The sequence below is a fragment of the Miscanthus floridulus genome, chromosome 3 (assembly GCF_019320115.1).
Source record: "Miscanthus floridulus cultivar M001 chromosome 3, ASM1932011v1, whole genome shotgun sequence".
Classification (NCBI taxonomy): domain Eukaryota; kingdom Viridiplantae; phylum Streptophyta; class Magnoliopsida; order Poales; family Poaceae; genus Miscanthus; species Miscanthus floridulus.
Genome location: NC_089582.1, coordinates 12,103,456 through 12,116,607, shown reverse-complemented (window position 1 = coordinate 12,116,607; position 13,152 = coordinate 12,103,456). Strand labels below are relative to the sequence as shown.

At 49.5% G+C, this 13,152-nt stretch overlaps 1 protein-coding gene across 1 annotated transcript; it reads right to left on the bottom strand.

The window, feature by feature from the left end:
- Positions 1-2,213: 2,213 nt before the first annotated feature.
- Positions 2,214-6,394, bottom strand: LOC136544980 (uncharacterized). The gene is made up of 2 exons (XM_066537035.1): positions 5,229-6,394; positions 2,214-2,787 (listed from the first exon to the last, which is right to left on the bottom strand). The coding sequence occupies exons 1-2, from the start codon at positions 6,370-6,372 to the stop codon at positions 2,747-2,749; spliced, it is 1,185 nt and encodes a 394-aa protein (XP_066393132.1). The 5' UTR covers positions 6,373-6,394; the 3' UTR covers positions 2,214-2,746.
- Positions 6,395-13,152: the final 6,758 nt, after the last annotated feature.

Below are 13,152 nucleotides of genomic sequence, written 5' to 3'. Positions count from 1 at the left end.
TCAGACAGGAAATCAAGTGCCGGAATCACACTGCATGGCTGATGAATCGTTCAGGAAAGTGAATGAACACAACACTAGCAATCTCGCATGCTGAAACTGAACAAGGAGCCTTCAATTTATTCACCACACACGCATACAAATACAGCATACTGCCAATCTGGCATGCTGAACTCTACTGAACCTAACCAGGCATTTTTCAATGATGCCAACACAGGCAACTTCAGTCCAGCATCACAAAACACGCCTCATTCCCAAGTTGGGAGCCCCTAGCAGTCAAACATAGAACACAGCTTCAGTTAGTCAGAATGAAGGCCTGAACACTACTGTTCACCCTTCACAACGAGCAAGACAGACCATGATTCACCATCACTGCTGCAGCCTTGCTCCATTAAGACAGGAACTCAAATGCAGAACCATACTGCTGACTGATGAATCTTTCAGGGAAGTGAAGCAAACAAAGAGCAACGGATTTGTAGCTGGTTCTGTTATAAGCAGAGCTTCACCAACACACTGTGGCACGTGCATCATGGATCAACAAATTCATAGGCATATCTAATCTGTTTTAAATATTGCCCACAGCAAAGATTTATGTAGGATCAACCCAGTTCGGTAGTATATAAGATTTTGATACCTGCACTTCCATAAATAAGTTATTCAAGAGCCTGGCGCCATTGCAAGATGTGCAACACCCGATCTACTTTGAAACATCTAAATGAATCATTTGCAGCGTACGTCTGAAGACAGATGAAACACTTGGAACATGCGTCGTCTGAAACACTAGCAAAAACATCTGAAAACACTTGAAAAGTCATTGCAAAACATATGCAATATCTAGCTAAAACATTTGCAACATATGATTGAAGCATATGCAACATCCAAATAAACACACTTGCAACATATGTCTGAAAAAAAACAGATAAAACATTTGGAATAGATGTTTGCAAGATACGTATATAGCCTATTGCAACATATGCAATATTCCAATCTACTTTTGCAACATCCATAAGAAACACTTGCAACATTCCTCTGAAACATATGAAACACTTGAAACATACACTTTTGGCAAAACCTGACAGGCGGGTGGGTGGGCGGACGAAGCACTGCACAGCGGGATCCGGCAGCTAGGTCGCGGTGGAAGAAGGAGGATGACAGCGGGAAAGGCGGCTGACCCGTGGTGGAGGCGGCAGTGGCGGCCATACAGGGCAGCCTAGGCATGGCACAGCACGACCGCCCCGGCACGCGTAGCCACCGCGGCCAGCCCGGCGGCTGCCCGGTCGGGGCGCGCACCAGAGGGAGCAGGACACGCGGCTAGAGCAAGGAGCCAAAGGCGCGGGTGAGGCGCGGGGCGAGGAGCGAGCGGCACAGGGATGGGGCATGCGGTGGGGGAAGCGCGGCGCAGCAGCGAGGCGGAGTGGGCGCGCGGTGTCTGGACAGGACGCCCGCATCCTGTCATTATCGGTCCAGAATACATGGCCTAGAGCGCATGCTGTTGGCTGGCACAGAGAAACCCATGCCCATGCAGGGGCACTTGGGGGCTGTTTGGATGCAACGCTGGAGTAAAATTGCCTGGATTCCTGATTGCCTGGAACTTGCCTGCGTGCGTGCTGTTTGGTTGGCATCCTGGAAATCTTCCAAAGCAACTCACCCACAAAAACGAACGCCTGGCTCCAGTCTACCGTTCTTGCCTGGGTGTGCCGTGATTAAACGTTAACCAATCTAAGATGGCTGTGACATAACTTTTCTAAATACTTCCTGTTCACGTCAAATCAAGCGAACGACATCCCCATGATTTGCTACTGTTTTGTCATTTTATTTTGTCTCGCTCTTTTTCATTGAATATATGTAAAAAGATAATAATTATAAATACTGATGTTTATCTTATAAATCTTAAAAAATGATGTAAATCACTAGTATCCTCAAAATTGATTAGGAGTTCAACTAATCATATACAATGGCGTTAAACACATACTAATATAATGTTTTATTCTCTCTTATCACTTATTAGCGTTCTTAGGCGCAGGCTTCCAACCAAACAGACTATGACCTAACTTGCCTGAGCAGAAAGATTCCATCGGATTTTCAGGTAACTTCCAGGTAACATTTTTTACCAGGCAAGTTGTCCAGGTCTCTAACAAAACAGGCCTTGATGTTCAGAAAATTGGGCATTCAGCTAGTTTCGCCCAACCAACTGATGAACAGATCATCTTCAGGATTGTAAATGATTCAGATACCAAGACTCGTGCTTGCCAATTTACATACGTTTGCTGCCCTATCAAGTGTACTCTGCATGTTAAACGTTCTTCTCTTCCTGTTCATCATGGGCAAGGAACACACACAGATTAACACCACCCCCCTTCAAACAGCATGCAGTAGCTACATACTCCACCCATTACTGGTTACTCTATCTTTCCGACAGATTTTAAACCTTATAAAAAAGATGGAAAAAGAACCCCAATAAAATGAGCTGAACTTGCTCACATATAGATTTTACTCGACTCCATATAGGCAAAGCTTTAGAGCACTTAGCTAAACATATGAATTCACAAGCATCAGAAAGAGAAAGCAGGGCAGGTTCACCGGTGACAGCACTTTGACCGTTCTGGATCCTTTACAAGAGTTTGATAGCAGTCGCTCCATGAGCTGAAAACCAATTTGGTAGTTCATATGTCAGCATTGCCACCTCCATTGATACTACCACCAAATTGCCCAATGCCAAGAAACCCTCTGGTGAAACACCTTTAGTCTGTCAAGCACATGGTCCCTCATCTGTTGATGCCACTCTTAATACTGCAGAAATACACAAATTCAAACATAAATATATCAGCAGGCTGAGAAATCAACCTTCCCTCATTAAACATTTGTTTCTAACCAAGCACAAAAACTAAGAAGTTTCTGCTCAAGTGCTAACTGCTAACAGAACAGTCAGAAAACAATAGCTTATTATTTGGCAGGCACACTGGTGTGGACTCGTTCATTGGGCAGCAGTATAATAGGATGAAGAAGGATGTGGCTGCCTCTAGTGGCTAGAGCCTGGTCAATTGGATTAGCTAGCTGTGTCCTCAGCTGCTCATGTGCGTGTGCGGCTGCCTCTAGTGCTAGTGCATGGTCAATTAGCTAATAATAGTAGGAAGTGTCCTCAGCCACGCATGTGGGTAATATAACCACTAGTGCGCCCAGGATTAGAGGTAGGCAGAAGTAGAGTTAGCATATCCGAGCCTCCCAGGGAGGGCGATCCTCTCTACTGCTGCTGTTTTTAGTAATTCAGTTGTAATCGCCAAATTTATTAATGGAGGCCAACACAAATAATAAGCGTCTCCTAAAATGTTCAGCCATTTTACAAGATGGTCAACCTATTTATGAAGACGAGCAAAATACTAGTGCCTCCTAGAATCGATTAACGGAGGCGGGCCATTTAAGAGGTCCGCCTCAAAAAATAGATGCCATTTTCGGAGATGGACCTCTTAAGAGGTCCACCTCTGTTAACCAAAGCCTAGCCCAAAAGCCCATTTAACCCTTCATGTATATACGGAAGGGGACCATACCCTAGTACCAGTCTCTCTCCCTCCCTCTTCTCTAGATCCCTCAGCCGCCGCAATCTCTCCTGCGCGTGCGACGGCATCCCTCCGTGCGCAGTCTCTCTTGCCAGGAGGAAGCGTGCTGGCTAGATCTAGTGAGGCGCCATTCACCATCGAGCAGATCCGGTGAGATGCAGTCTCTCTCTCCTCCTCCTCCTCCTCTCTCTCTCGCAGATCTGGTGGCGGTGATGAGAGGGCTGGGGCGAGCTCCTCCTCCAGCGGCGATCGATGGTGGATCTGCAAGGACGACGACCACACGTGGTGGAGGCAGATCCACACGCGATGGTGGTGGATCTACATGTGGTGGGTGCGGATTCACACACGCGGACGGTGGATCCGAACGGGGCGGTGACGAGGGCAACGGTGGCAACAGGGCATGGATCCGGCGATGACCGTAGTGCCGGTGACGATGCAGGGTCATGGCAGCGGTGGCAGCTGCTGCGTTGGTGGGCTCGGGCTCAATAATTAATGAGATTTTTTTTGTTTGTTATTATTCATTTTCGGAGGCAGGCATTATGGCCTGTCTCACGAAATTTTGATTAACGCAGGTGTAGGCTTTGAGGCAGACGTGCTGCCCCTCTGTAAAGCTTTTTTGACCGCCTAAGAAAATCGATGTTGTGCTAGTGGCATCTCCTGCACCCGCCAACGCACTAGGAGGCCGCGCGCAGCCGCCTGCAGCCTCAGCACCGCTGATACCTGGTGGGCACTCTTCTTACTCTGCTCCTCCCGCACAATCTCCTTTATCTTCAAATTTGGCATCAAGACGGCTATCGTCCCACAGCCTGACAAGCAACAGGGGAACACCGGCGGCATGGTGGTGTTGGTCGCCGGCGGTCAGGATTCCAGGGCCTCCAGACGCGCCTAAAGGGACGCCATCTGCTCGGCGAGGTCGGCCAGCGCCTTGGTGATGGGATCCGGCGGCGACACCTTCGGCTACTTGTCGCCCATCGGAACCTGGCATCTCCGATACCAGATGTTATGGTGGCGGCTAGGGTTGAGAGGGAGAGAGAGTGCCGGCCGGGGGCCTTGCCCATGGCTGAGCAAGAGGGAAGGGTTTTCCTTCTAATTCCTGCTTTTTTTTCAGTAATCCCCATTTGGGTTACAAATAAATACCCTCCCTGGCTAACACTTCCTATAGTTCCTCCCTTCTTTCCTATTATTCCTCCGACCTTTCAATCTAATCCAATCAGCTAACTAAGGCAAGGATGAACAGATTTGCCTCTAATTGAGGCGTGGCTATTAGCAACTAGGTAGACCCATGACATATGCCTCTAACATGTGTGAGGCTGATAACTGGAGTGCAGAAATCTCGATCATACTGGTACTAATAATGGCCTTTTACAGTTTATTTCCTGCTAGATAGGTTCTGTGGATCCCATCATGTGTCCATAAAAGGTAGTATAACAGATGAAGAAATTTCTACAGCATATATATGTAGCCAAATTCAACAGTGGACATAACGAAATAGAGTACATGACAGTGGGTGTGCATCACAGTTTCAGCAGTATGATCATTGGGAGAAAACAATTTAATAAAGATCAATGTTGACCAACCAAAATTTTCCCCATACTGAATATTGGCTGCAACTGCCAGCGTGCCTATATAAAAGTACAAATCCAAATTTTATAGAGAAATCACAACGATGTACAGTACCTGGAGTGTAGATGCTCATGAAGGGAATAATGTCGTAGAAGCCACTGGTCATGTCAACCTTCACGGCCTGATCAGACTTGAGATCAAAAGAGTAGAGACCATCATTCGTCTTGAGGAAGATGACACCGGCGCCGTCCGCAAAGGCAACCACCACACACAGTGGTGAGGCATCAAAACCGAGGGCATGAGGAGGGAGCTGCCTAGGAGTAAAGAGCTGCGCCTTGAGGTCGATGGCTCTGCTTATCACCCACACTCGTGTATCTCCATCTGTCCCCAGACCACCGTCTGGACGAATCTTCATGGACCAGAGTCTGAGTGTACAATTCAAGTCCACCTGCGCGAATCCCAGCCCGCCGTCCTCCATTGTCATGAGCACGATGTGCGGAGCATAGGAGTGGATACGCAGTAGGCGAACCACAGACATCTCCAGCGTGGCCGGATCGCACTTGAGTATCCTGGTCTCCCTCCCGTGGAGCAGGAAGTAGAGCGCGTCGCGGGCCAGAACGCCGGGCAAGGCGACGTCGAGTTGGTCATCACCTGGGAGATCTGCGGTCGTTGCCTCGCTCCACGCGGCGGACTCCGAAGAGTAGACGTGGGCGAACATCTCCTTGGCGTCGATGCCGACGAAGACGACGCGGAAGGGCTCCCGGTGGCAGTCGAGGTGGTCGCAGGCGGCGGTGGCGGCGGCGGCGCAGAGCACCGCGGCGTTCCATGTGCGCACGTACCGGGGCCGAGGCAGGAGGGGCAGGCGGCGCTGCTCATCGGCGATGGGGTCCCAGACCGCGAGGGCGGAGTCCTCCGCCGCCTCCTGGCCCGGGGGCGCGCGCATCCTATTGAGGAGGACGCGACCGTGGCGGGCGTCGTGCGCGCGGTAGCCGGGGCGCTCGGTGCGGGCCGGGCGGAAGGCGCAGCGCGTGGGGACGAAGCGGGCGGCGCCGCCGGTGTCAGCGAGGTTGGCGACGAGCCCCAGCACGGGGGCCTCCCGGTGGCGCTGCCGGTATCGTCGGCGGAAGTCGCCACCCGCGATGAGACGGGACCAGTGCTTGCACACGAGGGCCGCGCGGACGAGGTGCGCCGGGTGGTCGGGTGGGAAGCGGAGGAGGATGTCCTCGACGATCTCGGGCGGCAGCTGCGGCGGCGCCATGGGTGGGGGCTGGGGGCGGAGCGTCCACGGCTCTGGTTTTGGAAAGGGGAAAACAGTTGGCAGACTGGCACACTGGGAAAGGGAAACACAGTGGGACCCGCAAGATGCGGCGTGGTGCGGGCGGCGGCGGCCGTGCTGCTGACGCGGACGTGGTGTCGGCGTGCTTTTTTTTTTTATAAAAAAGTTTATCGAAAAACACTCGGTAAACTGACGTTCGTCGTTAAAAAGTTTGCTGAGTGTTGATTGTCGAGTGTTTTTGAGGCTTCGTCGAGTGCCTCTGGCACTCGACAAGCTCCTGTATCCGGTAGTGGGTAATACATTTGTTCTTTTTATTAGTTTCTCTATCAAAAATACAAAATACAACACGTGTGCAAACGAGAGAGCCTGGAGTATTTACATGAAGAGCAAAACACTATATTATGTCGACCAAAGAGATCGACAATGTCACCCAAGTAGCTCGGTGGTCGGAACCCAGGTGACGAGGGAAGCAATCGGTCGGGAGTTCGATTTCATGCTTCGTAAGCATAAGGATTTTCTCAACTAGCATGGTTGAGGTGTCTGGTGTGCATATTTTTTTTAAGATTACATTCAACTAATACAATAAGCCATTATTATCCAAAAAAACAAATACATTATCTAATATCCACCCATTACTCTCCCCCTGTCTTTCTTTTTCCTGTCTTCAAAAATACTCTCAAATCAGCCACACATGACTGAGTAGCAGTAAAATAAGTACTACTCAATATATGACATTTCAGGTCAGTAGTAACCAAGCGGAGAGTGCTCAAGTAAATCAAAGGCAAGTTTTGCTCACGGACAACGCTCAAATGTGAAATTTGTCGTTCGACACCGTCAACTCAGTAATTAGCCCAGTACCATTACATCCAAGTTATTTGCTAGAGGACACCATTGCTATTAAAATATTCATTTCATACTTTGGAAGAGAAAAAGGAGCGTAAATAGACAATATTGTCCCTGGCCTGACCCTGCCTGGCCTCGCCCACATGAGCCGCTCGGCAGCAGCCCACCGGTGCCATCCCTCTCTCTCTAGCTGCCAGTGGGCCCTCCCTGTCAGCACCTCCTCCTACCTCCGTCTCCTCCCCCTTGTCTCTCTTCCAGTTGAACCGGCTGCCATTAATGGCCTCCAAGCTTCATGGCCGGGCACCTCTCCCTCGCTTTCTCCCTGCTTAATCAGCCAGGAGCGCTGCATGCTCACTACCACCACTCTGCCACTCGCTACGTCCTCTCGCCCGCTCCAGAGCCGATAGCTAGCGCTGCCGCCGCCATTGCCAAGGTCTGCACAAGCTCTCGATCTCTCTCATCCGGCCATCTCCATGGCTTCCGTTGGGCTCTACGATTTTGCAGGGATGTCATGTTGCTCGTGGAGGCGCATGCGGATCTCGAGGATCCGGCCACGGGCTTCCTCGATGAGGTGGCAGCCTTGCCGTAGGCCTGCTCGAGGTGCCACGCATGTGCCTGCACCCGCTCCAGCTCTGCTAGCGCCTCCACTAGGCGCACCTGCGCTGCCGCCAGCTGCACGTTGGCCGCAGCTCTAGTTTGGAGTTGGAGTGGGTAGGGATGGGTTGCAGAGGGGTACCAGTCTCAGCCACAGATGTCGGCGTGAGGTTGAAGACGAGGGAAAGAAGACATTTCTTCCACCTTCTCTTTCTTGGAAACTAAGAAATAAATAAAATAATCAGTGTCTCTCAGCAAAGAACCACGAATTTGTAGCGGTACTCAGCAAATTTCGACTTTGACGATGTGAACTGACCAATTCCACGTTTCTTAGCAAAATCTGCCTAAATGAAATGTGTTGCAACTAGCAAAAGGATCAGTTAATATTTCTATATCGTCGGCAAATGAACATCACCCTCCAGCACAATAACCAAGGAAAAACAAAATGGCATTATCAAAATTAGACGAATGCAACATGCAAGCACCAAGCACTTAGCCGCACATATGGATTCCGAAGCATCAGAAAAGACAAAGCAGGGTAAGTTCACCAGTGACACAGCACTTTGACTCTTCTGGATCCTTTAAACTGAAACAGAGTTTAGTATGCTCTCTCATGAGCTAAAATTAGGAGTATAAGACGACGGTTGATGTGTAAAGATATTCTTGATTACATCAGTATCCCGATTCTTTTCCTGGCCACTTCAGTATTCCTTTGTATTTTGCCCGTAGTCAAGGCCTCAGGCAGCACAACAAGCTCATATATCCAAATAAAAGTTGTAATAAGAGGATTGAACGCTTGCTGGCTTATTTGGTAGACAACGGCATTGTCACATTAAGCGACTGATTATTTCGACCAATCATTCAATGTTTTTTAGCCTTTTTAAGAGATGGGATTGTACTGTTTGTGTTAGATCATACACTACTACATGATTGATTAACCGCGACGGCGGCCAGAGGCCTCCGTGGCGGACTCCATTTTTAGCCCGTCACGGTAAATCGATCGATTAACGGAGGCGGGCATTTTCTTATTTGTCGAGACGGGCACTTTTGCCCGTCTTGGAAAATCAATTTTTCGAGGCGGGCACCATAAAATGCCCGCCATGGTTAACCGTGGCGGACATTTTAAGGTGCCCGCATCGGAAAATCGATTTTCCAAGGCGGGCACGGAAAAAGGCCCGTCTCCTAAAAAAACAGGCCCAGCTCCCGGCCCATCTCAGCCCGTACACGCTCCTCGTATATATATACATCGCTAGGGTTTCCTTCACTCACAGCCCACCGCCGCTCGACGCGCCCTCTCCCTCCTCCCCGACGCCGCTCCCTCTCCCTCACCTCTCTCCCTCTCCCTCACCAGATCCGGCGGCCTCTCTCCGTCACCATCTCCTACCTCCGGCGGCAACACCCCATCTCCTCCTTCCTACCTTTGGTGGCGGCGCCCAATCTCCCTCCTACCTTAGGCGCGGACGGAGGCGCTCCCGGCAGCGCGGGCGTCGGCGGCCCTCCGGCATCTCCTCCCTCCGGCAGATCCTGGCGGCTCAGTTGCGGGCGGTGCCTGGCGCAGACCGCCTCTCCCCATGGCGGCGGCGGCGGCGTGGATCTCGGTGGTGGATCTCCCCACGGCGGCGATGGCCCCCTCCTCCCTGCGCACGACGGTGGCCATGGTGGTGAGCGGCGCATGCCCGTGCTGTAGGTATAAATCCCTCTCTCCCTCTCTCCATCGCCCTCACTCTTTCCTCTCTTCCTTCTTCATCTTCTCTCTCTTTCTCCTAGGGCTGAAGATCCGGCGGCGTGGAGGTGCATGTCGATCCGGCATGGAGGAGGTCGGCCGTGGCCAGATCTGGCGAGGAAGAGGTCGGGTACGCCTAGATCCGGCGACGGCGGCAGCGCTGCAGCCCTGGATGGGCTTGGCGGGCCCATGGATGGGCTCAGCGGGCCTGTCCAGGGTTTTCTTTTCTTTTCTTTTGTTTTTTTTGAAATTATTAACCGCGGCGGGCACATCTAAGGCGTCCGCCGCATTAAATCATTAACCGCGGCGGGCAAAGTGGTCCACCGTGGGAAGGCCACGATTTACCGTGACCTCTTCGCGGTGGCGGACGGCTTTGCCCGCCGTGGTAAACCAAAAACGTCCGCCGCGGAAGTGTTTTTCTGTAGTAGTGATAATTGATTACCATGGTGACGTCATACCAGGGGTTTAATACTTTAATTAGATAGACTCACCAAAACCGCAAGAAGTTTTTTTAATATTTTTTTGAAGTTGATATTTTTTGTGTGAGTACATAGTATAACGTAGACATACCACACGCACACTCACCCTTATAAATGCATGCACGTAAATCCTATCCCTATGAGCATTTTTGAAGACTAGACCGGCAAATTCTTGGGATTGATGAAGTCGTCACATGCGCCTCGTTGTCGAGAAGAATGTCACCTACCACGGAAAGCACAACGCCGTTAAATCTTAAAATATTCGCTCCCACGAAAGTCGAACCCAGGACCTAAGATGCTATTAAGACTTTTGTAACCACTAGGTTATTTGCCGTTTCGCTTGAAGTTGATATTCTTTGGAGCACAAAGCAATCATGCTACATTCCAGTCCTACAAATTACTGGAAAGTTTTAGAATAGGTTAAAGCACAGGTAAAGGTTCGTAAATATGAAATGCTCAATATGAAGGGTGTAAAAAACTAATATAAACTCCCAACACGAATACTTTTCACGTAGTTATCCCAAAGCTCATTCTTTTCTGCTAAGTTGGCTTATGGGTCATGGACAATTAATAGGGTAAAACACCAAGTTCATCTAATTTCTTTGCCAGTGCAGCTAGCTTAACTGTTGGGATTCCTTAGCTATTTACGGAGTGGAGTAAAATACGTTCACCATACAAGAACATGGTAGGTGGGTGGTGACAACTTATAAACTGCTCAAATAGGTACAATAACTTGGGAAATTGGTGGATGTCACTAGTGTCATAAAATATGTACTCACATGTTAGGTGCTAGGGTTAATAGAGGGATTGCGGCATGTATTGTGGAATTATCACTACTACAGATTCGTAATTCAATGACGGCACCATCAGTGCCGGTTTCGAGCGAACAGGCAGTGATAACTCTTTGCTGCCGGTTCTTAGCTTCCAAGTCAGAAAATGATTGGGGTCCTCAAAAACCGGCAGCGAAAGTCTACATGACTGTCGGCTCGTGGCTAGAATCAGCAGTGATATATCACCGGCAATTTACAGCCGGTTCTAGCCACGAGCCGGCAGTGCCGGTTCTAGCCATGAGTCGGCAGTGATGTGGACTTTCACTGCCGGTTTTTTTGGATAAGCCGGCCGTGATAGACCGAAGTACAAAACACAGATCGTCCTCTCCTCCCTCCTCTCTCCCATTCCGAGCACACTCATCCGGCATAGGCTCGTTTTCCCCACTCCTTCCATTGTTGCGGCCCCTCTTCACCAAAATGCAAAGTAAAGTGGGATCCTTATCAAGACCATGGAACTACACGAGGAAGTGAAGAAGGATCCAAGGCGGAATACCTACACCTCTTTGATCACCATCGTCATAATCTCGAGGACGAGATTGATTTTAAGGGGGGGTAAAATTGTAACACCCTAAAATTTATACTTTTGAAAATAGGATTAAAATGATTTATTTATGAATTTTTGTGCTCATGAAATATAGGAAAATAAATAATTTTTCATTAAGTAAAATTTATCATAGGGTGTAGAAACATTTGTGATGCATTCATGCCACTACATATGATTTGTTTGGGTGAGTGGTTTTGACTCAAAATCAAAATGAATTAAAATTTTGGTTTTGAAAGGTCTTGAAGTGGCTATAAAATAAAAGAAAAGAAGAAAAAAAGAAAAACTTCCTTCTCTCTTTAGGCCCATGGCCTCCTTTCTCTCCCCCTCTTTTTCGGCCTATAGGCCCAAGTTGGAGCTCAGCACTGCTCTCCCTTCGCGTAGCCCACATCCTCACTGGAGCCCAACTCCCTTCCCTCTTCGCTATTGCACGTGGTAGCCCAGCTAGCTCTGCAGGCCCAGTCCCATCCCACAGACCTAGCTCGGCCTCACTTCTCTCTTTCCCTTTCTCTTGCGCGGCACGCAAAGCAGCCAGCCCAGCAACGCAGTTGCTCTCTTCTCTCTCTGTCCGACTGACCAGCCGGACCCGCACCTTGAGTCACTAACAACCTGGACCCACGCGTCAGAGCCATCCTCTTCCTCAGGCCGACCAGAGCCGGACTCTGTCCAGGGAGGTCCGCTGCCGCACACCTCGTCCCGAGATTGGGCGTGCTCCCCACGCCCATCCGCCCCATAAGCAGCGCGAGGACCCCCTGCCATGGCCCCGCTCTCATCTATGAGCCGCTACCCGCGCCCCAGTCTAGCCACCCTGGTTTTGGATCTCATCGATGCGAGGTTGAAGCCGTCGTTGCTGCGGACACCGATGGAAGCCACTGTGCCATCCCCAAGCTCTTGACACCCTTCATCACTAGGTGACGAAGCTTTCTATCCTAGCCTCTTGCTCTCTCTTGCCCTCTATGCCCTGTTAACCACTGCCAGACTTTGTAGGACGCCGTTCTCCGCCTCATCGAGCCACTCACCCTCTCCGTCTCGTCTCCGGCCGTGATAAGACCCTAGGTGAGCTTGCCTTGATCCCCGCTTCTACCCCATGCTTTCCCCGCATCGAATCGTGGACTCTAGGGCCCTCTCCGCGCTTGCCAACGAGCTCCTTGCCGCCGACAATGGTGAACCGCCGCTTAGTCACTGTTTCGGCGGCCGGTTTCTCTCTCTCCCTCCCTAGCTTCTAATCGTAGCCGTCCAACATGTGATCAACGTCCCAGATTCAAAGATACCCCTTCGCCGGCTTCTTTTACAAAAGAGACCCTGAACTTTTTTAAGATTTGAACCCGCCGTCCCTAGTTTCTTTCAAAAGGACCCCTGCCTTTTCTTTAAATAGTCCCCGTAGTCCTCGGCCAGATTTAAAAATCCAATTTTATTTATTTTAATTCGAAAATCAGTTCTGGATATTTGCAATATTGCCATCCAACTTCTAAACCCTATATCTTCCACGTTTTAACTCCGATTTGATCCGTTCAAGTTGCATTAGATTCGTAATGATGTAATCTACGCATTAGTAAAAAAATTTATCATATCACTAGCTCTGGAATTTCATGGTTTAAACTCTAACTTGAATAATAATTATACAACTGGATTTTATAAATAAAATATGATTTGTTTTACTTTAGTTTTATAATTCAAATCTAAATTTGACTTAATTCAATTTATATAAGCTTTTATATAGTTAAAACATATGAAGCTTATAGTTTTAAATTT